General features: G+C 38.3%; 5 protein-coding genes across 5 annotated transcripts; 4 read left to right on the top strand and 1 right to left on the bottom strand.

Moving 5' to 3' along the window:
* The first annotated feature begins 2,099 nt into the window (after nt 1-2,099).
* On the top strand, nt 2,100-7,110 carry LOC133725312 (mitochondrial-processing peptidase subunit alpha). The gene is made up of 13 exons (XM_062152518.1): nt 2,100-2,256; nt 2,825-3,055; nt 3,186-3,482; nt 3,921-4,088; nt 4,207-4,374; nt 4,468-4,551; nt 4,742-4,808; nt 5,469-5,566; nt 5,936-6,008; nt 6,098-6,168; nt 6,376-6,425; nt 6,619-6,731; nt 6,858-7,110. The coding sequence occupies exons 1-13, from the start codon at nt 2,218-2,220 to the stop codon at nt 6,908-6,910; spliced, it is 1,512 nt and encodes a 503-aa protein (XP_062008502.1). The 5' UTR covers nt 2,100-2,217; the 3' UTR covers nt 6,911-7,110.
* Nucleotides 7,111-7,200: 90 nt separating this feature from the next.
* On the top strand, nt 7,201-9,499 carry LOC133730063 (uncharacterized). Its single transcript, XM_062157731.1, has 3 exons — nt 7,201-7,204; nt 7,760-7,827; nt 8,912-9,499. The coding sequence occupies exons 1-3, from the start codon at nt 7,201-7,203 to the stop codon at nt 9,497-9,499; spliced, it is 660 nt and encodes a 219-aa protein (XP_062013715.1).
* Nucleotides 9,500-9,550: 51 nt separating this feature from the next.
* LOC133725309 (pentatricopeptide repeat-containing protein At1g51965, mitochondrial) lies at nt 9,551-11,868 on the top strand. Its single transcript, XM_062152516.1, has 2 exons — nt 9,551-10,408; nt 10,481-11,868. The coding sequence occupies exons 1-2, from the start codon at nt 9,656-9,658 to the stop codon at nt 11,684-11,686; spliced, it is 1,959 nt and encodes a 652-aa protein (XP_062008500.1). The 5' UTR covers nt 9,551-9,655; the 3' UTR covers nt 11,687-11,868.
* Nucleotides 11,869-12,127: 259 nt separating this feature from the next.
* On the bottom strand, nt 12,128-15,065 carry LOC133725311 (small ribosomal subunit protein uS9m). Its single transcript, XM_062152517.1, has 4 exons — nt 14,475-15,065; nt 13,733-14,173; nt 12,567-12,647; nt 12,128-12,432 (listed from the first exon to the last, which is right to left on the bottom strand). Exons 1-4 carry the CDS (start codon nt 14,950-14,952, stop codon nt 12,341-12,343), a joined length of 1,092 nt encoding a protein of 363 aa, XP_062008501.1. The 5' UTR covers nt 14,953-15,065; the 3' UTR covers nt 12,128-12,340.
* A 1,427-nt stretch (nt 15,066-16,492) lies between these two features.
* LOC133740274 (stem 28 kDa glycoprotein-like) lies at nt 16,493-17,785 on the top strand. The gene is made up of 3 exons (XM_062168204.1): nt 16,493-16,917; nt 17,025-17,234; nt 17,378-17,785. The coding sequence occupies exons 1-3, from the start codon at nt 16,520-16,522 to the stop codon at nt 17,553-17,555; spliced, it is 786 nt and encodes a 261-aa protein (XP_062024188.1). The 5' UTR covers nt 16,493-16,519; the 3' UTR covers nt 17,556-17,785.
* Nucleotides 17,786-27,505: the final 9,720 nt, after the last annotated feature.

Here is a 27,505-nt window from a genome sequence, read left to right as displayed (position 1 = left end):
CTGCCCTTACACACAAGAAGTACTAAAGCAAAATGGTATGCTGCGACAGGTTTGCTATCATCCTTAATCGAATAATTTGAGCCTACTCTTTTGGTTGAGCTTTTGTGCAAGTCGACTGTCCCTAAGTGATTTGGGTGAGTTATTTAGTTGTTTGTGGAGCATTTGGAGAGAGAGGAATTCTCGGGCTTGGGAAGATAAGGCTAGTTTGGCCTGTGATGTGATCATAAAGTCGGTGTCTAAACTTGAGGAGTTTAGGTTTCATAATTCCAAGTCTCAGAGTAACGGCTTTCAGAGAGGCAGGGTAGCAAAATGGGTGGCTCCTCCGACAGGTATGTGTAAGATTAATGTAGATGGTTCTTTCCTTCACGAAACTAGAACTGGAGGCTTCGGTTTTGTTGTTAGAGATTCAAATGGGACTATGCTGGGCGGTGGAGTAGGTAGCCTGAGGGGCTTAATTTCAGCAGAACATGCTGAGGTGCAGGCTTGCATGCATGCAACTAGTTCAGTTTGCAGCAGAACATGGATTCACTCCGGCTATTTTGGAAACAGATGCTATGGAGGTTCAAAGGCAACTTGGATCGCTCTCCACTACCAATACCTCTGTACTTGGTCGGTTGTATGAAGATCTGAGCTTGATGTTGGAGAACTTGGGTAATGTGACAACAGCTTATGCTAATAGGAAGGCAAACATGGTTGCCCATCTGATGAGTGCACATTTTTTTTTTTGAAATAATGGAATTCCATTGATAATAATCTCAAGCCAAGAAGGCCATTACATACCCATCCGCTGACACATAACAATGGCCAGACAAGAATTCGTGGAGGAGCCACAGTGGCACATAGGATAGACCAACTATATTCGAACTTATCGCTCACTTATTTAAAGTGAGCCTATAACTATGAACAAATCTCGCATAGTAATAGGCTAGTTTAAACAAAACTAATTAAAAAAATGGGTATAAAACCCACTGCTCATTCTGGACCCAAGAGAGCCCGGCCCAGAACTTGATTGCAGTGCTGCAGTCACAGCCCGCGGCCCAAGAAGCCCAAGAAACCACCAGCATGCTATCCCTTGCCCCCGGAGTCGCCGACGGCCATTCACCCCGCCATGATTTGCCCACTGCCATAATCAACGGTAAGTTCGCCGTCCTCCCCGTCAAAGCCAACGAAAGCTGAGCTCGACTAGGGGCCAAAAAACGGCACCCTTGCCTCACTAATCTGGGTGTCCAGATACAGCTATGAACCTGATCCCATGATTCGCCTCCGATAGCCCGCTCTGCCGACCGCAGCAGTCCCACCGCAATAGCACGTAGTGGCGCGCCTCCATCCTTCATATTGACCTCCAGTCCGATCAGGTCAAAACTCAAGGACCCCAGATCCACACCTCCGCCATAATCAGTGGCATCGACAACTCCGTTGGCTCCACCACATACTAGCACACCGATCCCAGCCATTGTAGGAGGCAACCCGGACAAGGAAATCGGGTCACCATCGTGAATGAATCGTTTCCCCCTTTCACCGCCGTCCTGGCTTTCTCCAGCCCACAGTACCAGGGCCTTAGGACCACCGCCACAATAACCGATAGGGATTAGATGTTTCCAAAATAGATTAAGTGAAGGGCAAAGGCGCCCTGAGATTTGGAACCGGCCGGAGCCGCTATGCGCCTCGCCGGCAAGAGGGGGCGGGGTTAGAGTCAACGCGAGAGGAGGCGCTGCTTGGGAGAATAGGGTTTTCATCGTATTCATAAATTTTTTCTGATGAGTGCACATGGGAATACTTTGGTGCAGGATACCTTTTATTTTTCTACTCCTAATTTTCTTATGGCTTCTGTAGCAGCTGATGTCTCTTCTATGTAATCATTTTTTTATCAATAAAGGGCTGACCTATAAGCATTCAAAAAAAATGAAAATGAGAACAAGCTTACCAATACTCGATCGAAGCAGAAAAAAGAACACCAATTTTCATATATTGGGCTCTTTGTCGAGGTCAGCTTAAAGGACTTACCAATATCCTCCAGTTTACCTCATCTTGGGCTATCAAAAGCCCAAATCCAAAAATTTACAAAGTCATCACATAAGGGAAGCCCAGTATTTGCGTGGGCAAGTCCAAGTGTCCTATACTCGATCGCAACTCTCTTATTTCCGCAGCTGCCTCTCTCTCTCGTAAAGCACAAAGCTTCAACCAAACAACTTTCTAGGGCTTCAATCTTCCATCACCATGTACAGAACTGCAGCTTCGCGAGTCAGGTCGCTTAAGGTCAGTCCTCCAAATCCCTCACCTTCTCTTCTCTTTCCGAGAATCTGTAAATCACGTCGGAGATTGAATTTGCGGCCGCAAGATCTGATTTTGACTCTTAACGATTTTCATTTTGATGCATCTTGGTGTATATAGCTTTTACTGGATATGAATTTATTAGTTACTGCGAATTTTGTTGCGTTCTAGTAATGGATAGATTTTGTTTGTAGTTTCGGGAATAGGATTGCTTTCCTGTTTTTAATGGAGTTGGTTTTTGGTTGCTGGAAGATTGGAGGAATAAGATAGCTAATTTATGATTGTCGAAATGTGATAAAACCAAATCTAGGTTTGATTCAATGTAGTAGTGTGTTTGTGTCTAATTTCTATTGCTGGAGGCATCATAGGTTACCGGATATTATAGTAATTTGTTGTGCATAAGAAGTGTGCAACGTATTGTTCGAGTTTTTGAAGAAATGAATTTTAATCATGGAGCAATTTTGGGCAGTTAGTAATACAGAGCATTTCTGTTCTTTATCATATGCATCCTGATGATGATGGTTTAATGACGTACTGTTTATTCTCTGAGTAGGGCCGTGTGGGCACCACCAGGTATGCGTCGGTAACTGCAGCTGCTACAAAGCCAGCCTCAGGGGGTATCTTTAGCTGGCTGACCGGGGAAAAGTCCAGTGCGCTTCCTCGTCTGGAAACCCCATTAGCAGGTGTGAACCTCCCTCCTCCACTACCTGATTACGTGGAACCGAGCAAGACTAAGGTTACAAAGCTCTCCAATGGTGTCAGAATAGCTTCAGAAAAGTCACCGGTATGTAAGAGTGTTTTGTTGTAGCTATTCAAATTTGTTTAGGTACTCCTGTCATACGGTTCGATCCTGTTTGATTTTTTTTTTCCTCATTTGGTTTTAACTACTATTATATCTGTTGTCTGTAAATCAGAGTCCTGCAGCCTCCATTGGATTATATGTTAATTGTGGTTCCATTTATGAGACTCCAGTAACGAGTGGGGCTTCACACTTGTTAGAAAGGCTGGCCTTTAAGAGTACAACCAACCGGAGCCAATTGCGCATTGTTAGAGAAGTGGAAGCAATTGGTGGTAACATTGGAGCCAGTGCCTCTAGGGAACAAATGGGATACACTTTCGATGCTCTTAAAACCTATGTTCCTCAGATGGTGGAATTGCTTGTTGACTCTGTGAGAAATCCTGCCTTCTTGGAATGGGAGGTCAAAGAGGAGGTAAAAGAATTCTGAGGAACAAATATACACCATTTATAGGATTTTTTGGACAAATATTCTGTTTCATTATTCAAGTTTGTTTTCAGTGTGCCTATTTTTTGCTAAAAGGTGAAATTTGGGTTGATGGAAGGTTTGAGTTGTTTACTTTTCTATTTCTCATTTCTGAAAATAAGAACAGCAATAATTACGTATTTGACCAATGATTATGTTCTATAATAGAAGGCTATTGAGTTTGGTCAAATTTTATCGTGTTTGTGTTCGTTGAAGTTAGTTTATAAGTTCTTAGAGAAGTTTGCTCCAAACTCTTTTTCTATGTTCACAAATGCACTCAAAACACATTTGTAGGGTTAGTCTCTGCACTTGCCAATTTGTTGTGGGTTTCTGTAATTGTTCATCCATGCTATATCTTTCTAATGAGTAAAATTTATGTTTATTCAGCTGGAAAAGGTGCGGGCAGAAATTGCTGACCTTTCTAAAAATCCTCAAGGCTTACTCTTGGAGAGGATTCATTCGGCTGGTTTTTCTGGAGCTTTGAGAAATCCTCTTTTGGCTTCTGAAGACGCACTGAACAGATTGGATAGCAGCATCCTTGAGGAATTTGTTGCTGTAAGATTATTCAAATACATCATAGACCTCTTTCTTGTTTACGTTTTTAAATAATGTCTGTGTCTTTCCTTCTTTTACGTGAGATTTGTGACTGATATGATTGATGTTGGAATTTCAGGAGAATTATACTGCTCCTCGGATAGTTCTTGCAGCATCTGGGGTTGACCATGAGGAGCTTTTATCTATTGCAGAACCACTTCTCTCTGACCTACCAAGTGTGCCCCTTGTTGGCGAGCCAAAATCTCAATATGTTGGAGGGGAGTATCGTACTCAAGGTGATACAAAGGTATGCTCCTCATATTTTGATTATCCAAAGAAAAAAAGTTTCTCATGCGTTGTTCAATTTTGCTGATACTCATCTACTTTACTCGTGAGCCAGGATGAGGCACATGTTGCTCTTGCTTTTGAAGTTCCTGGTGGTTGGCGTCAAGAGAAGCAAGCTATCATTTTGACTGTTCTCCAGGTGCCACATTTATTCTTGGAATATTGTAAAGATTTCATGCATTTCATCACGCCTTTCGGGAATCTTGTGCCTTTGCAATCATTTATCCTGTACAGAAGGCTGTAGAATCATCTTTTGTTTAATTTTTGAAATACCATTATAAAAACTGTCATTTGTACATGAGTGGTGATAACTTTTCTGTACTTCGCAGTTGCTTATGGGAGGAGGTGGCTCTTTCTCTGCCGGGGGTCCTGGAAAGGGGATGCACTCAAGGCTATGTGAGTCTACCTTAGTTATCTAGTTTATTGTTAAGTAGGTGTACTGCTTGGTTTCTTAAATTATAGTATTTGCTTTTTGTGCACATTTTAACCCTCAAACTGCTAGATGTACTTGATTCTTCAAGAATATATATATGTAAACATGTATAATTGTATAAATATTTTAATGGCATAATTTTTTATGAACTCTTTTTTTTTAGAACCAAAAAGGATCGCATGTTGGGCCACCAATGCAATCCAAGTATCTGAATTTCTGAATCATCCATTTATTAGGTTCCCATTATTAGATTTTCTTATGAAAAATATTAACCAATTGGACACCATCTAGTCATCTGACTAGAATCACATAAATAGAAGAATAGTCTCCTACTAACACTATAAGGTCATAATGATAATTGAGTTTTGAATCAATTCCAGATTTTTCTGATTTGTTGAGGGATTAGTTTTAATCGTAGATCTAGAACGTAGATGGTCTGGATGATAGGCCCACATTGTGAGGTGGCCCAGCATTGCAATCCTTTTTGAATTTGATCAAAAGGGATCCCTGTTAGAAGGGTCTTTTATAGAAATATACAAATGTATGATCACATGCATGATTATTCTTGTTTATTTGGAAAGTTACATTTATCTATACTGATTATTACCTTTATTTGGCAACAGATCTCCGTGTCTTGAATAATCATCAGGAGATTCAAAATTTTACTGCATTCAACAGCCTCTTTAATGATTCTGGATTGTTTGGAATTTATGCTAGCACTGTAAGACTCTCGCTTCGGCTCTCAATTTTTGTAGCTTGCATTCTGTTTGATATACTGCCAGGGTAGTGTCTGTGCATGTGGGAGTGACAGGAGATAGGTCTATAATGTGATCTATTGAGCAATTAGGGGTTTCGAAAGGTTGAAACTAGCAATTGAGCCACTATTATGATTTATGAAGAAGGAAAAAGTGTTGGAATATCATTTCGAACTTTTATTTGGCTCAGAATCATGGAAGTAGTCTAGAGGGGATTTTCAAATTTGCTGTATGCAATAGTATGCTTATAATTGCCAGGTGGCTTGGTAAAGATGTTTAATTAGATTAACTATTATTGGAAAATGATTATGACATCTTGCTATTTTTGGATGTAGGGCTCTGGGTTTGCATCACAGGCAGTTGAAATAGCAGCAAAAGAGTTACTTTCAATTGCCACACCTGGACAAGGTTTGCTTTGCATATATCTTCTTTTCATTCTTGTCCGTGGAAGATTTCTGATATAAGCCTGGTTGCTTTCTTTTTGTTCTTGCTTGCAGTTTCGGATGTAGAGCTTAAACGTGCTAAAGAGTCCACAAAGGCTGCAGTTTTGATGAATCTAGAATCTAGAGTATGCTTCTGTCGAACCACACTGCACACCCATTCAGAAGCTTATTTCTTGTTATGCTTGTTATGTCTTGACTTCGTGTTCTCTTATGTTTTCTTTGTGTAACTAGTCCAGTTGATTATACCACTATAAAAACAAGACATTTTTGTATAATTATCATACTTTTTTTCAAGGGTTACATTGGTTTATTTTTTCCCCTCTTTATTGCAGATGATTGCATCAGAAGATATAGGAAGGCAAGTTCTGACATATGGCGAGAGGTAGGCAATTTCTTGTTGGAATTTTTCTTTCCTCATACAGTGTGTCCTTGCTCAAATAGTAATAATTTTACATTATTTTGGTGGTATGAAATTGTTAGGCTTTGGGTGGCACTTTTATTGTATAGTAGAACTTTTAATATCTCAAGTACAGCAGTTCTCATGGGTGCTAAGGTTACATGTTATACTTTGGCAGGAAACCTGTGGAGGATTTCTTAACGACAGTAGAAGGAGTGACTTTGAAAGATATTACTACAGCTGCCCAACAGATTATATCTTCACCTCTAACAATGGCATCATATGGGAATGGTAAATTTCAAATTGGCTTGTCTGGTCTTTGATATTTTTAGAAATTGATTGAATATTTTTAGAAATTGATTGAATAGTGAGATAATCGTTCCTTTTTTCTTTTGTCTTTTCTTTTTTTCATGGCAGTTGTAAATGTCCCAAGCTACGATTCAGTTAACAGAATCTTCCATGCAAAATGAGCGGATCTTCATATCGAGCTTGCTGCTGCCTGTAATTTTTTGAATCAAATGGGTTATTTATAACTTCCAAACGTTGTTGGCCTTTTCGGCCTCGTTGAAATAAAATTTTGAGGGGGAAGTTGATTTCATCCACATTGCCTGTATCAATATTCATTCTGGCAATTCCATTTTGTTTTCTCCCTCTGGGAGAGATTCTTGCTTTTCTGATCTTAATATTTGTCAAAACCTTTCAGGGGTTGGAACTTGTGAGTTTGTGCTCATGAGTCATGAGTATGAAAATGAAATCCATAATGGGTGAGGTTAACCCTGGAATACATTAACTTAGCAAGAACCTAGGCAATTGTTATTATTATTTTGTCTTCGTTAGATATTTTGGGGAAAAGGGGGATTTCTTTTGTGTGGTGAGTAATACCACTGGACCTATCCTCTACAATTAAATCTTGAGTAATCCCATTTTCATTTCTTCTTTTTTATTTTCAAGTTCTCAAATTGCTGTAAAAAATTCAGGTTTGTTCATGTAATAATGTATTTATCTTTGAAATAAGATGTATGGTCATTCACGTATTTGATTTGCAGTTAATTGCCTCGAAAGAGCAAGGAATTTCTTGTTGGAGCTAATTACTGCATTGGTTGCAATTGGGAGATTTATGGTTTGGTGTCCCAACAGATTTTCTAATTCCGTCTTGCGTGTGATTATTATTGAAGGGGCTTATGTCTTAGAAGAGGTCGGGATGATTTACAAGTGACTTATATGCATAGACCAATATCCAAAAACAAAAGGACCTGTAAGATCCTCAAGTGAACCAGACTTTGGATTCAAATTCTGAGATTTTGATTCATGTTGTTCAGCATGGGTCTTGTATACAGTTTCAGCCGTGCAGTTTGATTCTGGTCTTTGTTTGGCTCTCAGTCCTATGGTCACAAATATTTCTGCTCCCTGACAGTATTCACTTCAACCAAAGTGACCTTAACCTTGTAGTAGGGGTCTGTTACTGACAGTGTCTGTCTTCTTATTGTGGCAGAAATCACCTAGAGTGCTTCTTGTTGCCCCAAATCTGGGTAAAAATAGTTGTTGATATTCAAGTTTTGTCAAGTGCATTGCCTCTAACTTCGATTGCACATGCTTCTCGTTCAACGAATAGTGCAGCTTATAGTTAGGCTTTTGATTCTAACGTTCACCTTGAGTGGTGTACTCATGTTCTAGATTAGTAGTTATGCTTTTGACTTATGACATTCCAGATAGGATTTAGTGCACTTGCACCAACAAAAATGAACAATTAGATAACTTAAAAGTATATATTTTTATTATTAAAAAAAATTGTTTATAAATATCAACAACTGAAATTTGTTAAATTTACTGATTCACTTGCATCGTTGGTGTATTGAAGAATTTTCTTTATGCTTAAGTTGTTTTAGGTGATGGCCGTAGGGACTAGCGTTACTAATGATTAATGATTCAGATGATTATATAATTTTAAATAAATTATGTTTTTACATTTATCGTGCTTAAACGTTTGTAACATTTTTTATTTATACTATTTATACTATCTATACTATTATTAAAAGAAGAGACTTTGTTAGCCAAAATCAAAAATTTTGACAAAAATGACCTTAAGAGATTAAAATACTTTGAGAATTAATTAAATCACAAGGGCTATTACGAAAATTACAAATTATATTTTTATTAATAAAAATAAACAAAATAAATCTCACAACTCACTTTTCTCTCCCACTAACTTCTCTCTGCAATAACCGTTTTCTTCCATTATCTTTTCTTTTATATTTTCTGAAAAAAAAAAAAAAAATTTACTTGCACATGCAGAGCATGTGTGGAGGAAGGCTAGTATTATTTAAGATAAGAGGGGTTTGGCTCTGAAAATTGAATTTTATTTACGAAAATAATTTTGAAAGATCAAAAGAATTTGGAAATTAATTCAACTATCATGGCTATCAAAGACGGAGCTATCCTTTGCAGTGGTCCTTTGTCGACGGATTTGGCAGGCTCGTAATGAAGAACTCTTCCAACATAAATTTGTCAGTGCACAGACTCAGATATCCCAGGTTCACTCTTTCTTATCTGACTTTGTTCTTACTACTGCTGTTCTCCCAAAGTTTGGTGGTCCTCCAGTGCAATCCCATTGGTCCAGGCCTTGTCTTCCTTTTCTCAAATTAAATGTAGATGGTGCAATTGATGATTTAGCAGGAAGGAGAGGCTTAGGTGCTGTTTTGAGGAATGAAAATGGTGAGTTGATGTTGGCTGTGTCTAAAGGCTTCATGGGAGGTTTTGGTGCCAAAGCTACGAAACTTTATGTTGCAGCTCTTGGGCTTCAAACTATCTCTCAAGCTGTCTTCCAAAATTCACAAATTATCTTAGAGATGGATGCTTTATTGGCAGTCAATGATCTCAAAGACGAGGAGCCAAACTGGTCTTTTGACGGTGCTTTAATTGAGGAGGTGAAGACTTTGTTTCACCTCTTCCCTTTAGTAATGTGTACATATTGCCTTAGGAAATGTAATCAGGCAGCGCACTCTAGGCACGCGCTTTTGTTTCCTGCATTTCATGTTTGGGTAGATAATGGACCACAATGACTATTCGATGTACTTATTGCTGATGTAACTATTTAATTGCTTAATACATGCAATGTTACCTTTCTCAAAAACACCATATTTACTTGACCCAACCATGGCTATCTGAGCATAACACTTCAGCAGTCCCCAACCCATGTACTGACAGTAACCACCACCATGAGACACCGCCGCCACCTGAGACTGGTTCTGGCAATCCCCACGCGCCGCCACTACGCCACAAAATACACCGCCAAAGTAACCTCAACCTCCCCAACCGGCCGCACCCTCTCCGTCGAGGTGACCCCGCCACCTCCCCTCCCCACCGACATCCGCGGCTACACTCTCCCCCGCCGCGACCTCGTCTGCAAAGCCACTCAAATCATCCTCCACCAATCCCGCTCCGCCACGTCGGACCCCTTCCTCGACCTCTCCGACTACCTCTCCTCGCTCTCCCTCTCCCTCACCCCCGCCGAGGCCTCCGAGATCCTCAAGTCTCTAAACGACCCCGACCTCGCCTTAAAATTCTTCCGATTCTGCCCCTCCCTTTCCCCCAAATTCCAACACGACGCCTTCACCTGCAACCGCCTCCTCCTCATCCTCTCCAAGTCCGCCGCCCCCGCCCGCTTCGACCTCGCCCGCTCGATCGTCTCCGACATGCACCGCTCCAACATACGCGGCAACATCTCCACCGTCAATCTCCTCATCGGCCTCTTCGGCAACACCGACGACCTGGAAACCGCCATGGGCCTGGTGAAGAAATGGAGCCTCAGCATGACCTCCTACACATACAAATGTCTAGTTCAGGCCTACTTGCGATCCTACAATTCCACCAAGGCCTTCCAGTCCTACATGGAAATGCGTCGCCATGGTCACAAATTGGACATTTACTCTTACAATATGCTGCTGCATGCACTTGCCAAAGACGAAAAGGTTTGCCGAATTTTCGGGGTTTTTGTAGTGCGTTTTGTTAGTGTTCTGATTATCTGATTAGTGATTTGACAGGTTGAGCAGGCACACAAGGTGTTTGAAGATATGAAGAGGAAGGATTGCGAGCCGGATGAGTTTACATACACAATCATGATCAGAATGAGTGGGAAATTGGGTAAAGGGGATGAGTGTCTGGCGTTTTTTCAGGACTTGTTGAACAAAGGTTGCAATTTGAATTTGATTGTTTATAATACCGTCATTCAGGCTCTTGCTAGGAGCAACATGGTTGATAAGGCGGTCCTTGTGTTTGCGAAAATGGTGGAAGCTGATTGTAGGCCGAATGAGTTTACTTACAGTGTGATTTTGAATCTTTTGGTTGCGCAAGGGCAGCTTGGTAGGTTAGATGAGGTGGTGGAGATGTCGAAGAGATATGTGACTAAGTCTATATATGCCTATCTTGTTAAGACGTTGAGCAAATTGGGTCATGATGATGAAGCCCACCGGCTGTTCTGCAACATGTGGAAATTCCATGACAAGGGGGATCGAGATGCGTACATGTCAATGTTAGAGAGTTTGTGTTCGGCAGGTAAAACCGCGGAGGCCATTGATATGTTGAGTAGCATTCATGAGAAAGGGGTATCCACTGACACTATGATGTATAACACAGTGTTGGCCGCGCTTGGGAGGTTGAAACAAATATCAAATCTTCATGAAGTGTATGAAAAGATGAAAAATGATGGCCCTGAACCGGATATATTTACCTACAACATTATGATTTCCAGCTTTGGTAGGGCTGGGAAGGTTGATGAGGCGATGACAATATTCGAACAGCTTGAGAACAGTGATTGTAAACCTGATATCGTATCTTACAATTCATTGATCAATTGCCTTGGGAAGAATGGTGATGTGGATGAAGCCCACATGAGGTTCAAGGAGATGCAGGAGAAAGGGTTCAGCCCTGATGTTGTCACCTACAGCACCCTAATCGAGTGCTTTGGCAAGACAGATAGGGTTGAAATGGCGTGCAGGTTGTTTGATGAGATGCTTGCTCAAGGCTGCTGTCCCAACATTGTCACCTACAACATCTTGCTTGATTGTCTTGAGAGGTGTGGGAGGACCGCCGAGGCGGTGGATTTGTATGCAAAACTAAAGCAGCAGGGTTTGACGCCGGATTGGATTACATATTCAGTGCTTGAACGACTGCAAAGTGGTTCTCATAGGAAATTCAGAGTTCGTAGGCAGAGTCCAATCACAGGTTGGGTTGTTAGCCCTATAAGGTGATGAAAGTGTGTTTGTTGTACAGCCAGAAAAGGTTGTGGTTGTACCCAATTTTGCATTCTTTGCTTCTTTGGAGCCATTTTTGAATTGCTGCCTAACATGTGGCCGCTACTGGGGTTCCTGAGAAACTTGCTTATACTGTTGTAACAATACGTTTAATTGATGGTCTGGTAGTTATTAAAAGACACACGAGTCTTGCAGTTTTAAGAAAAGTGAGATAGATTGTGCTTCAGTGCAACTTCTTTTTCAGCTGTCGCAAAGCTCAACCCTTTGGAACCGGTAAAGTAACTATCAGGAAACACAATGAGGGTGAAGATAAACTACAGTAAAGAAATATCAGTATCTCGGATGAAAGTTTCTCAAATGAACTAGTAAAGAACTAGTGCAAGGAAACGTGTATTGGAGCTTCTACTGTACAACATCAAATGGAAGTACGACCGAATCAAAAACCAAGAGATATTTGCTTCAAAATTGAATAACTCACATGACCAATGTTACTTTTCATAATTCTTCTAAGACTGCTGTCTATTACAAGCTACACCTCTATCAATGCCAAGTGAGGCCATATAACTGAATTTCAACAAGTTATTGCGGTAAATCACAATTGAAGTTCCAAACAAAACCGGTCGTGCACAAAATCAAGCTCACAACAACTGATCAACGCTTGACCCATTGGAAGCTCTTCCTTGCTTTTGCTTTTCCTGGTTTTTTCCTTTCCACAGCACGTGGGTCCCTAGTCAGGAAACCAGCTGCAAAGACAATTGAACTGGTTAAGCAAGAATGGATTTGTATGAAGAACCTGTGGATGAGAAGTTCATTTGACAGTTGTATGGAAGAGCAAATCAAGAATAACAAACAGACAAACGAAGGGGAGATATCTTACAAGCTTTGAGTGTCGGACGCAAGTCTGGTTCCCAATTTTGCAAGGCCCTGCTAACTCCTAATCGTATTGCTCCAACTTGACCTGGACGAAACATGTTTACAGAAGAACACTTGATGAGTGCTTGAACACTTCTTTTTTTTAATCAGAAAAAGGTTTTAGTGTGAGGAAGAATTTGCAACAGGTTGTTGCAATATCTTTGTATCCAACTCATATATCAAAAAGATGCAACATAGACAACTAAAACAATTAAACAATCTTTATATAAGAATCAATTTGTTTAACTATGCCACCATATATTAGCTGTTTCTTTGCCTTCCAAGGTTTCATGCAAAATGCGGCAGCTATTCTAGAAGATACTTGACCCTAAAAGATTCTAATATTATACGATAATTTAGAATCATCAATATATTGAGTAACATGGAATTAGTGCAGAGGAAAAATTTCCTGCTACAAGGTGAGCAGGATCCTCCTGCTACCCAGATGTCGCTGGTCTCTCTGACTTCAACAGTAGTAGTCAGTATGCATATTGATCAGTATCAAGTTTCATATACATGCAAATATAGACTAGCAGGCATTATTTCCAGACTCCTACATTATCCCGATGCCAGTTGACCTTCCCAAACAAATATGTCAAGAGGAAGGACTCACACCCCTCAAGTAGTCATGATTCTCCCCAAATAAAACTGTTATAACACACACACATTTTCAAAATTTGGTTATATTGGAGGGGATCAAAACCCTAACCTAGTCTAATCCTAACTCAATTCCCACCCTCCCTCACCACTTGGGCTAAACCCAAGTACTTCCACAGAACATTTATATCAAAAACTTGTTTTGGAAAAAAAAAAAAGTACCTACTTATAGTTAGTTGATCGGAAATAATGATAAGTTTATTATTAGCTAATACAAGAGGCTGCAAGACTGATATGCATCTATTCCAGACTCTGATACACATCTAGTCCAGATATCCTGAGAGGGAAATTATGATTTTTCTTTATCAAATGCAGGTCAGAATTAATTGTTGAACCCTATTTGCAACAAGAAACATTTGATTTATATCAGCATACAATATAATAAGCGGCAAGTACAAGGATAAAATAGTGAAACACCAGTTGAACACAAAATAACATATAAGTCGTAATAAGATGCAAATGTCTTTGATTTACCTGAGAGACCACCCCCTTGAACGGTGCAATTGATGTCCCAAAGGCCCAAAGTTTTTGTCTCAGAGAACGGTCGAAGGATTGCAGCGCGATGATCAAGCATTGGAAAATAGACATCAAACTGTTTATCATTGATGACGAAATTACCATCACCAGGTTGAATCCAGACACGGGCTATACTGCATTTCCTTCTTCCAGTTCCATAAGCTCTTCCCTTGTCGTCCACTAGTCTCACTCTTGCTTTGGCAACTTCCTCCTGTTTCTGGCGCTCTATATCAGCTCTCGAAGATTTACTCGTATTTTTCTGATAACGAATGTCTTCTATTTCATGTAGTGGAGGTAATCCCTTTATCCCTCGAAAATCCTTCAATGCAATCAAACTGTCAAGCATTTCATCTGTGATTCCAGACGCAGCGACAAGGTCACCAAATGCACGATTTGGACCTGCAATTATCATATTGAATCAGTATCAACATTAAGGATATAAATCACTCAGTATCAACATTAAGGATATAAACACAAGAAAAACGGCAAGTTCATTGCTTTTCTGAACTTACAAACTTCTCAATTAGCATTATTCAAGTCTCTTCCAACAAGATTTCAGAAGCAAAACACACAATTTGCTCAATGCCCATATCAATCCAATAGTACGGTAACCTAGTCTTTCTATAAATCTATACACTTCTCCATTCTTTACCAAACTTAATAGTCTAAAACTGCAAGCTAGAACATCAAAAGGAGTTACCTTTAAGAACAGCAGTGAGCTCCTTCTCCTCGCTCTCAAGCCTCTTAGCCTCCTCTATCCTCTTACCCTCATCCTCCTGCTCACTCTCCACACTAGTCCTAGTTTGAACGCCATCGCCGACTTGGAACAAATCGTCGCCCTTATCTTCCTCTCCTCCCAAGCTCCAAGGCCTAAACCCCGGCACCGTCTCCCACTCATCGCCGCCCGTCGATTTGGTCCACGAATCAGCCTCGGCTATCCCGGAGACGTCACCGGAGCTTTCGCCGAACAGAGGGTCGAAGTTCTCATCGGTTTCCTTGGAAAGGTTCCAGACGTCGGACGGGGATTGGCCGTTGTTGCCGTCGCCGCCGGCGGAGAAGAACCTGGGGACGAAGGTGGTGAAGGTAGGGTTTTGGGGGTGGGGACATGGGTGGAATTTTGAGGAGATTCGGGTTAGGAGAGAGAAATGTGAGGGTTTTGGGAGGAGACGAGAAAGCATGGTGGTTGTGAAGAAGAAGAAGAAGAAGAAATGTTGGGGTTCAAAAATGGTTTGTTTTGATTTGTTTACAGGGTTTAAGAGTGAAGATGAGCACTGAAACTCCAACCCAGAAAGCGGCGATGCGACGGAGGGAAGCTGTAGACCGTTTTGGGCTAGCCCACAAAGTCCAGCCCAAGAGAGAAAGATAGAGTCCATTGCTTCTTGGGCTAGCCCATCCAAGATTAGTGTGACATGACTATAGTCTCTAATGGAAATTCTTTTGCTGAGTGGTGCCACTTTCACGGCTAACTGATCGGAATATTAAGTTAAACTCCAACATAAAATTTGAACTCCTTACTTTAAGCTCATAAGGTTTTTGCTCATCCAATGAAAGTGTTAAATCAATTTGTATCGAGTTTACATTGCGAATTGCTGAATGGTAATTTTACATACTGATTAGCACCGATTTGGGTGACAGGCATGAGATGTATATGTGGGAGAACCCTTCTTAAATAGACATAGTTCTCTAAGAAGATGAATAATTTTTATTCTATAGGGGGCATTTGAATAATTAACTCAAGCAGCTTCGTATTTCTCATATCTAAAGATCGTTATGCTGCACTATCTTCACTTCTTCAGCTACATCATGGGAACTCAAACAAGTTAGGGTTTGGGAAATCTTGTCAATGAAGCATGTATGTATAATACATCTAAATCCAGATCAGCTACATCATATAATAAGTAGTCCTCCATTTTTCACGCAATCTTTTTTATTCTGTGGCGTGCGCTAGGGTCCCCTTTTTCACCCTCATCACCTGGGCTCCCCAATCTTTTGCTAACTTTTATCAATGATGGCTTTTAGATTTATTATTCAAGTGTTCTCTCAAAATTTCGTTTCCATATGTTCTTATGCATTGGATTCGGTTCTGCTACCATACATGGATCAAGAGTCTCATCATGAATGCAGAAGAAGAGTAGTTCATCCAAAATATATACTTCGACCTGTACTTTAGTTAGTATTTAGTTTGGTCTACTTGCATAAATGGTGCGTACTCTAAACAAAGAATTCAACTAACTACATTGATAAAGGATATAAACTTTCTCCAAACAAGCTAATTTAGGCAAATCAGAAATAGAAACTATTTTGTCAATCAGTATAACGCTAAAAACATTCAAAGTTCACGAACTTAACGTCCAAACCGGTTAATATATCTAAGAATATTATGGCTGCAAAATGTGATTTATGCATTAAATTGAAAGTAATGAGTAAAAAATCTAAAATTTACTCAATGCATGCGTGATTGCATGGTGTGTCATGCTTTGTCTTCTTTTCAATGTAGGTTCAAAAACATATATATATACCAACTACCCATTAGTTTACAGAAAAGCATTATACTAATCAACAGCTATAGTAACAATCCTGCTCGTGCTTATTTCAATCAAAAATCTAACATTTATTAATTAATCAGTGTTTATGCATGCTAATCACTTTTCTTAGATTAATCACATTCTATTTATTCAGGCCATCTTTTGAATCAAAATAACTTATCCTTCCAGAAAGCATAAACTTTCTCTCTTTGTCTGCATCATGAAAACATTCCCGGTACTACCACTCTTCTTCCTAGCCACACTGGTGGCAACAAACCAAGCTTCAGACAGTGCTGTATCCCACCAGATTCATCTCCTCCGGCCAAAAACCGGTTCCCATGGGAGCCACGTCCCCCGCGTTTCGTGCCTAAGCTGGAGACTCGCCGTCGAAACCCACAATATTATTGGGTGGAAGACTATTCCAGCGGCTTGTGAAGGCTATGTAGGGCACTACATGCTTGGCCACCAGTACAGAAAAGACTCGAAAGCTATTACTTATGAGGCGTATCTCTACGCTAAGAGCCTGAATCTTACCAAGGATGGCAAGAACTTGTGGGTCTTTGACGTAGATGAGACTACTCTCTCCAACCTACCTTATTATGCTCGCCATGGATTCGGGTAAGGATAATAGGCACATCATATCATTTGATATCTTTGACACTTCTTTTGCAGGATGTCTTCTCGTACGATTGTTTCATCTTATAACCAAATCTTTGAAATTTCAGGGTGGAGGTATTTAATCCCACTTTATTCAACGAATGGGTCTCGAAAAGCACAGCCCCAGCCTTACCTGAGAGTCTTAAGTTGTACAAGAAATTATTGGCTCTTGGAATTAAGGTTGCATTCTTAACAGGAAGACCAGAATCTTATAGAAAGGCCACAGAAACCAATCTAAAAAATGTTGGATATCACACTTGGGAAACGGCTATACTAAAGTAAGCATCGTAAACTTGAGGTTCATCTATTTTCCCGATGGCCTTGACAAAATCACTCGTAGCAAAAGCCTTTGAGGTTGTATTGTTCTTCTTTTGTTGTGTTTACATTGTAATGACCGACATTATAATTTTTTGGATTGCAGAGATTCATCTTATGCAGGTAAGACATCACTCTTTTATAAGTCATCTGAGAGAGAGAAGCTTGAGAAGAAAGGATACAGAATAATTGGGAACATGGGCGATCAATGGACTGATCTCTTGGGGACAAATGCTGGCAACCGGACCTTCAAGGTGCCGGATCCAATGTATTACATTAGTTGAATTTTTCATTTGAGTTTTGATAAACTTGTATCAATGCCAAAAGTTTGGAATATGTTCAGCTTCAGTGTGCAAATAAAACATTTCCAGTGTGCTAATTAATACACCTTCGTTGAACGTTGATTAACATCATAGAAAATTCTATAATACATACATCATGTATGCAATACAAACATTTACAAATGCGGCAACAAATTTGTTGTCAAAGTGATATCGTGAGTCCTATTTTGTGTAATCTTAGTTATATTAATGACAATACACCACCTACGACCTTATTACAAGTTTTTGAACAAATTTATTGTCAATGTTGTAATTTTATTTCAATTATATGTAAATAGTGTAAATGAATATGGTAACTTTGTTCTCAATGCATGTTGTAATTTTGATTCATATAAATTGTAAATTTTGTTCAAGTAAATTTAAAATGAATATATAATAAATATCACAGTATTATAACTTATCTCTAAAATTACCGTAAGAATTCAATTGTTTCTTTTTTTGAGAATAAGAATTCAATTGTTTCTTTGTCTCAAATTGATCTTGAATAGAGAAAAGACATACTAAACCCACCTCCAATTTTCTTTCACTTTTGGGTACATCAAAGGAAATTAAGTATTTGGATATTGCAGAATTTGAATAGACTAGGATCATAGAATTTTCAGAATTTGGGAATTGCATGTAGTTAATTAATAAAGAAGTCCTAGAAGTTCTCTGCCAAAAATTTTCTCCGTAAAAATTTTTGTCTGCCCCATGGCATCATCCATCAGACCTCTTGTTCCCACTCTCCACAGCAAAATGGTGTGGTAGAACACAAAAATCATCAGCTTTTGGAAGTGTCTCTTTATTCATTGATTAGCATATACCCCATTATCCCTGGGCCGAGGCTTTGTACCCTGCAGTGTATTTGATTAACAGAGTCTTCATTGTTAAAGATGTAAATTGCAGCCACTAATTTGGTAGTTTTTAGTGTTTTCTCGCAAGATTTTCTCTTAGGTTTTTTTGTTGGGATCAAACAAAGCTTCTACCATGTTGGTTTCTTTACATTTCAACTCTACTCTAGGTTATGCTTTTTCTCGTGTTTATTATATATTGTCGTTTTATGCTCCTTAGTCTGGTCTTACCTAGTTCCCACTCACCGAACCAAGGTCAAATTGGTATTCTATGTAAGATTAATATGGACATTATCATTTTAGTTCAATCAAGCATTTAACAACTTGTCAATCTACTTGCAGAATAAGCAATGGAAATCTTGTGACTTAACTCCTGATTGCCTATCCATTTAAGTATCGAAGTGTAAGGCATGGAATCTGATAAAATTGGTAACAAAACCAATTTGATAATAATATACAACTACAATCAAGTGATTCTGTATTGAATGACTTCCTTTATGGGAGGGGGTCAAAGCCTAGACTGAATCATATTTAAGCCTGGTCCCTGCACTCTCATTTGACACAGACATTCATACTCGTCCCATAGAGAGCTTAGCAAGTGAGAAGTGCAGAAGATCAGTGTCTTGAGATCAATGGCCTCTTCAGGTTTGTTGATCCTATAAAGAACACTTCATATGCATATATGTGTTACTGTGTGTTTATTACATAATTAGATTGATGTTGTATTTATGTTCTTTTGTGTGTTGATTTACAAGCTACATTTTCAAGTTTACATTCTATAGGGTCAAATGGGTAACATGTTCATATTTAGAGTGTGAGCAAGTAATAGTGATACAAGGTGCCGACATACTTATCTCTATTGTCTGTAAAACAAAAACTGCAAAAGAAATCAACATATGATCACAACCTCCTGTCTGAAGAAAACAAAGAATCACTTTTTTATGGGAGCTCCACTTTCGTTATGATTTCTTTTTTATGTTAATAAAATAGTGAATTTAGGACTTGTCATACACATTTCATATAAGTAGATATATTATAGAGGATTGATCAAACATGAATATTTAAGATTAGTTAGAGAGGAGCAAGGGAAAGGTACGTATGATGGTGAAAATAAGTCCTTAATTATTAAGGTGTATCCATTACAAACATCTAGAAGTATAATACAAATGTATAAGGGCTTTTGGAATTAACAGAAACATATGTATAAACCAGTGACATTGAGTGGTTCCTAGCATGGGTGGACTTTTTGAAACTGAAAATAAATTAATTGACCGAACTGAACCTGAACCAATACTTGCAGTGAGAATTTCGGTTAGTATTTAAAAAAATGAACCGAACCGAAACCATATTATTAACTAAAATTTATCTTAATATTAGATGTGGTTGATTCTTATTAGCTCTAATTTATATTGTATGCTCTCAAAGCTATGTAATCGTCTTTGACTCTAACCATATATATTTTAAGTCCTATGCTTGCTTAATTTTCTATTGCTTATTAATTTCTTTTCAGTTGCATGTAGGTTAATTTCTTATTAAAGATGTAGTTTGCGTTTTTCTTATAGATTTAAATTTCTCTTGTTTTATTTGTCTTTCTATGCATATTATCGATTCAAATGATAATAGCGGATATTGATTTTATTTAGCTGCTAAACAGCTAAGTATTGAGTATGATATTGGCTGGGAATGGAGGTTTTAAATAGGGAATTTGGGAATGGCAGTAGTGGTGGGGAAGATGCTTTGAACTCCAGCAATGTTTGGAGTATATCCTTTGGAATCTTAAACTTCCTAACAAAGTCAAGCTCTTTCCCTGGAGAGCTTGCCATATACCTTGCAATGAGTGTTTGTTGGAATGGAAAATCAGTTCTAATGGGAATTGTGGGAGATGTGGTAGTGCTTGCGAGACGGTGCTGCATTGTCTTTGGGAATGCCCTGAAACTAAGAAGGTGTGGAAACAGACATGGTTAAAAATAGTTTGCACAACTTGGATGGAGCCAAGCTTTATTGTTTGTTCCATGTATAGCTGCCAGTAGTACTAGTAGGAAAAGGGAATTAGAATTGTTTGCTGTGTTTGCTTGGTGGCTATGGCGTGAAAGAAATAATGGGATACATGGGAAGCAACGTGGGGATCCAAATACAATTGTCAAATTTGTCAACAAAAAAAAAAAAAATACAATTGTCAAACAAGTACATGCATGAGTGTTATGGCCATTATTTACATACATGGTCTAAGAGGCAAGAAAGGAGAGATGATAGTGGAATTAATCAAGAGAATTAAGCAGATTGTATGGAGGCCACCTCCAAGTGAGTGGGTGAAAATAAATTCTGATGGAGCGTGTGATATGGATTATGGGCCATGGAAAGGTGAGTTTGGGAGCACTAGTGAGAAATGAGTTTGGTGACCTTGTGCGTGCGATGGCAGTCTCTGTCACAGCCAGATTCAGTGCATCGGTTACAGCCAGATTCAGTGAATTGGTTACGGAAGCTATGGCTTAGATTTTGCACAGAACTGGGCATTACCAAACTTGTTATTATGGAAGAGCTGCACTGGATGTAATTTTTTTATTTTTATAAATTAAATAGAGGATTAGGTGATATTAGTTCATTTGCGACAATTGATTTGAAGTGATTGACACTCACCCACAATCTCGAAAAAAAGTGGGCCATCGCAACTGAGAACTCACTGCCCGTCCCTCTATTTTTATTTTATTAATAAAAAAATAAATAAAAGAAGAGAGAGGGAGACAGGAACCAAAACCTAACAAAATGAAGTAAAGTACTCAAAGAGAGCACTGAGCTAAATCATTTACAAAATGATGAATAGAAGAAGATTGTCAATGAGCTGTAACCTGTTGGTAAATTATAATTCCAACATTATAAAAATCATGGGTTCGATTCTCATTGACATATATAAGGGTGGGGTGGGCTAAGTGTGTGTATATATATAGAGTCCGGTTCTGAAGAGGACGCAGCTGAGGCGTTCTAAGCTGAAGATGTTAAAACAAGCGCTGCTTGGGAGGCAACCCAATCCAGATGATGATGTGGAGGAGTCGTCAACGCATATTTGCTTTCTTCATCCCTTTATCTCTTTTATTTTTTGAACTTTGCTCCATTGTTTTTAGGTATTTTTTCTTAAATGTCATGCCTCCATGCTTTTATTTTGCCTTACATGCATTAAATTGTTTTACATTGAGGACAATGTAGGATTTAAGTGAGGGAGAAGAAATTTACAATTTCTATTTTTTTTTAGGTTGTTAGTTTTCTAGAATAAAAAGAAAGACAAAATCAAAAGTGTCAAAAAAAAAAATTGCATCTTCTTTTCTTTGAGTCAAAACGCTTTTGGGTGAAAACTTGTCTTTAAACTAGGCTCATTTTAGTGGAATGCGATGTCTAGGACTGGTTTGGATGCAAGAAGTGTTTTCAAGTGAGCTCTGGCTCCACATCTTGTCGTGTCTGAAAGGAGTTACTGAAAGAAGATGAGGAATAACCCTAAGTATTTGTGTCAAAACCTTTTGTTTTTATTTTTGGTTTTTGACTCTTAGGATGTTTTTCAACTGTCTAGGATGAGCTTATATCTTCTGAAATTATGGCTAAGAGAGGATCATAAGATCAGATAATGTTAAATGAATTTGTGGGTTAATTGAAATATATGAAAAGCATATGTATGTGTAATAGATATGACCTTGTTAACATGGTACAGATTACGAGCATGCTAGGACTTGTTATCGATTCATTAATTACCCTTTTGTGAGCTTTTGAGCCTATATATGCGCTTTCCTTTTTGAGCGATAAATGAAATATATACTTTTTATTTTCTTGGCGATGTTTTTGCATGATCTCATTATTCTTTCATCTTGATTGATTACTTGCTATAGATTAAGTTTAATGGACTATAGAGATTACTAGATTCCGCTTTTGTGCTATTCGAAACTTTTATCAATACATGCTTGGACCTTGGAAAGGATAAAGACACACTAGGATCTTCCACTTAGCCAAATAAGCATGTGTCCCCTTTTGTGTACACAAGATGTACACTCTTGTAGATAAACCCCTTTGAGCCTACATTTAAACCATTTCTTTCATCCCACCCTCAATATTTGTGACCCTTAACCTTAATATAGTTATATCATTACCCTTGATTTGAAGAGATTTAGTAGAGCTATACTTTGAGGCATGAAGATCGAGGCGATACTATACATTGAGGATGAAGAGAAACAAGTGTGGAGGAATCAAATCCTATGTTTGTAGAGCTTTAGCCATGAGAAAAAGAAAAGAAAAATATATTCTTGTCGAAGAAAAAAAACTGAAGAAAAATGCATACACAAAGTGTATGAGATAACAAGAAGAAACAAAAAATGAGAGACAAAAAAATGCACAAGTCTCATGGCTAGGGTTAAGAAAAGAAAGTTGTTTGTGGACTTGGTGACCTATTATCACATGAGAAGATGCCTTGGTGAATCCTTTGAAGACGTTTTAACATCTAATGGTCTACTAGGTTTTGAGAATCCCTTTATTGTTTTATCCTACCCCTTCATTTTTTTAAACCTTAAACCTTGACCCCATTACAACCTTAAATGTAAGACCTCTTTGATCCTTGGAAAGGGCAGCCTTTGATTTGTAAAGATGTGTCACAAGAGTTGGACATATGGTTTAGGTTCATTTGTGCAAGTAGTCAATATATTTCATGAGATCTTTTGAAGAGAAAAAATTTAATTTCACAAAGTGATTTTGTTTCTTACATTTGAGCTATTTGTTTATCTTAATATTATCATCTCTTTCATATATTTAGGAGCGCATAAGCTTTTAAGCATTGGGACAAGGTATGGTACTGTGATGTTTATCATACACTCATTGTACATCTATTTGAACAAAAATTACAATTTCTATGAATCAAATTATAACATTGAGAACAAAGGTACGATATTCATTTGCACTATTTACATATAATTAAACAAAAATTACAACATTGACAATGAATTTGTTCAAAAACTTGTAACAATGTCGTATGTGGTGTAATTACCATTAATAGAAACTATGACTCAACGTTACCACTCTGACAACAAATTTTTTATGACATTCATAAATGTGTATATGACATACGAGTATGTATTATAGAATTTTCCTTAAGCATTAGCCTTGATTCTGAGAGAAGAAATAGTACATATCCTTGGGAGGTTGAATCATGACTTGTTTGTAACATGCTGGTTAATTCTTAGTTAAGTTCTGATCTTCAGATGATTAATTCTTAGTTAAGTTCTGATCTTGGTGTCATGAAAGTAGGGGATTTATGAGATAAAATGTTAAAGGCATTAGTTTTTTTTTTTTTTTTTTGGGGCGGCATCTATGTGTTTTTGTACTTTGTTAATTTCTTTAATTTTTAGTCTTAGTCTTTTGAGTCTTTGTTTTGATTTATCGAAGGGATTAGCAAAGGCTAAGTGTGGGGAAAGTTGATAGAAACATAAAATGCGACAAATATATTGTTTAACCCTTTACACTTTGTTTATTTATTTCCTTTATTGATTTGTTTTAACTTAGTTTTGGTTTTTAGGTGTCATTTGGAGAAATTGAGAGAATTAAAGGCTAAAGGATCACTTGAAGGCACTTTAAAAGCATCAAGGAGGCAATGGATGTTTGAAGACATCATCTCTTGGCAAGAAGACACATGAAAGCCAAAATTAGGGAATCTGCCTATGCAGATCAGTCAATTTCGACAGAGCACCGAGAGCATCTCAGGACGAGCCAGATAATAATCTTTATATCGATGAAAATCCACGAATGTCTAGTTTCCAAAATTTTTTACGGGTTGTGAATATCATTTTATAAAAAGAAGTTATGGCCGATTTAATACAGGAATGTCAAGTTATGAGTGAATTTGACTTTTACGGGAATTTATATTTCGAGGCTCAAATCACATTGGGAAGCCCATGGACGAGTTTGTACTTCATATTCCAACTTATATTACACATGTGGTGCAAGATGATGAAGACTCAACCTTGATTCAAGAAGGAAACCTTGTGAAACAAGAGAAGTATCAAATGTCAAACCCTGAATCAAATAGGGAAACATAAATATTCTAGAGGGTACTTGACATCATAAGGTAGCAACAGTCTTACAAGAATACGACTTTATTTGGTGACTCATCTTTGATGATGTGGAAGCAATCCATTGGTCAAAATGCTATACAACCAATCAGAATATTTAAAGAAGGTTAACCTGATTTGACTTGGATTCGAAGACAAGTATCTTGGAGAATAATTCAAGCGGTGTAAGCACTATATATAGGGGCCATTCTAGATGTCTAAATGATCCCTCTACACATCAAAATTCATCCCCTAGAGACTTGTTTATACTTTTTCACATCAAAGCAAGGAAAGAACCACCGTGCCATCCTCCTTCTACCACCATGAGCTACCCTAGAAGCCTCATTGCATCCTTGGAGCTTTGAAGACCTGCTGCCATGGCTGCTTTTCATCCACACTTCATCAAACTTCCAATTTTTCTATCCTTTATAATTGAATTCTTAAGATGTTTTCTTGTGTGAACATCGTAGTTATGAGTAACTAATTTTGGGATGTTTTGAAGCCCCAATTATGTGCAATATATGACTAGTTCTCTCCTTAATTTCAATGTTATGATATGCATGTGATTGGCCATATTTATTCGTTTCATATAAAACTCTTGCATGTTTTATGTTCATTGAGTGCACGCTTAGAATGTTTTGCATGTATCTGTAGCTAGAATTAAGAGATCATCTTTCTGCATCTTATTTCACAAGTAGCGACTACTATAGGACAATAGTAAATCAATATGTGCTTAAGTTATTGACCAGACATGCTTTTTGTACTAGGATGATATGAACTTAACCAACAATCAAACTTTCATTGTTCTTAATGATCTATGCATCCATTGAATGAACATGTTATGTGCTTTCACTATATGTTTTGAGATCACATGCTTAGAATGTTTTTAACTTGAGTGCGTTCACTAAGTTAGATAACCTAAGGGAAGTAATAAGAACTTATGCATTCGTTCATGGTTTGTTCTTGACTGTTGTCTTTCACAAGCATAGTAAAGAAATTATTAATAATCAGATTTGCATATGATTGGTGGTGGATTTACATGTTCTTAACTATTTCATCTCGTTGATCTTTCTCAAACTCTAAATCATATTTTCTTTGTTTTCTTGTGTTTACAAAATCAAAACTCCCATTGTTTTATTTTCGTCATCTTATCTTTCTTCTTCTTATCTTCGTTAATTTTAGGGTAGTTGGTTTGCTTAGTGTTTTGTGTGTCATGCGTGAATTGTTTGGAGTATATATCCTCAATCCTCGACCTTTAATGATACCCTACTTACTCTATTCTACAATCTTCTGCAGGGTTATAAGTTGTACGCTCAATTTTGGCATATCAGTAATTACGAACTGAGCTTGTTTGGAAGGGGTGGTTCCTCTCCATGGTGCGACAGGGAAGACGAAAGGATATTGATTATGGCAGTCTGACGAAAGTGGTGGGGCAGCGCAGTGGGTGGTTTGTTGGCAGTGGTCGTAATGGGATTGGGCCTAGCTTTGCTGGTGGCTTGTGATCTTCTGGTCTCTAAAGTTGGTGCTTGGGCTTGGGCCCGCTATTTGAGCCCTGCCTGGGCTATTTTTTTTTTAATTTTTATTTGTAGTTATTTTAGTTGTTTATTTTTGTCTCGTTTTTGGCGTGTAATAAGTCCCTACATGTATTTTGTAGGGGCTAGTCGGGCTAACAACTTGTTTGTGCATTCTAAATGCCTAGCTTGTTTGGCATAGAGAGACGACGATCAATTTTGATTAAATGGTCACAACCTCCTAGTGGCAGAATAAAACTAAGTGTCGTCAGATTTATTTTGCGGCGGCAACATAGTAGGAAAGTGACTTGAATCATAAACTCTCGCAAGCGTACGAATCGTGTCAAGTAAGGGAAGTATTTGGATCTTAGTTTATCGTACCTCGGGGATTAGGTGTTGGACCTAACCGAGATAATTGGCTCTAGGACAACCCAAATGCATACAATAAAAATATAAAATAAAATAAAAACTATAGAAAATCAAGGCACCAAGCCTTGGCAATGCTCGGCTTAGCTCACACCAAGCCTATTCAAAGCAACTAACTTGTAGCCTCAAGGCGAATATACACAAATGAGTAAATGGATTCAATGATTGAGAGTTGATTTGAACTTAACAAAAAGTAATGAAATGTAAAGCGAATAATATAAATGCAAATAAATTAATAAAAGTGTAAACAATATGAATGAGAATGCCGGGTGCTAGGGAGGTTCCTTCACCCAAATCTCATGTGTCGGAAGCTAATCTAATGTAGATGCAAATTTCCTACTTTGGCGGTAGTCGTATCCAAGGCGGTTCAAAGCTCAAGGACCGAAATTCCCTTTCATTGTATTCCTACTCCGGTTCGAGGGTCGTAGGAACTCACTTGACATGAATTAGAGTTGGTTCAAGGGTCACTAATTCACATCAAGAGGCCTAGAGATCGAGGAATTAGACTACTAAGCGACCGACCCGCGCAATCACGCAACGGGTGTAAATCACCATGCTTATAACCTCTCGAATACAAAATTGAAGGTTTCTAGCTTAGGAATTAGAGGAGGTCAAGCCCCTAACTCTGTCCTAGACATGTTCAAAATACACACCCTAGAGTTGTCCAGGCTCCTAAACATGCATTTTAACCCAACAAAAATCGATATAAGCATCCATCATATGAAAATTGCATCATTCACTACTAGAAAAAGGGCCTAAGGGGACTAATAATATGTGTGTCTTTTGATACCTATAGGGACAAATATGTGTCCCCATTGAGCTATAGAGACATATATCATATGTGTGCCTATTGCTTGTGTTCCTATTGCTAAATGGCACACATATCTCAAGCTCAAGTGTCCCCATATAATAATGTGGATCCCATGTATTCTAACTTCATCCAAATACATATTGAATGATATATACTTGTACTGTTCATGAATACAAAAACATATTCTAGTGGATCCTTGTATACCACATTTTACATAAATACAAATACCTATTATTTC

The sequence above is a fragment of the Rosa rugosa genome, chromosome 1, assembly GCF_958449725.1.
Source record: "Rosa rugosa chromosome 1, drRosRugo1.1, whole genome shotgun sequence".
Classification (NCBI taxonomy): Eukaryota; Viridiplantae; Streptophyta; class Magnoliopsida; order Rosales; family Rosaceae; genus Rosa; species Rosa rugosa.
Note: the sequence above shows the minus strand (reverse complement) of the source record. Positions and strands in the feature narration are given on the sequence as shown.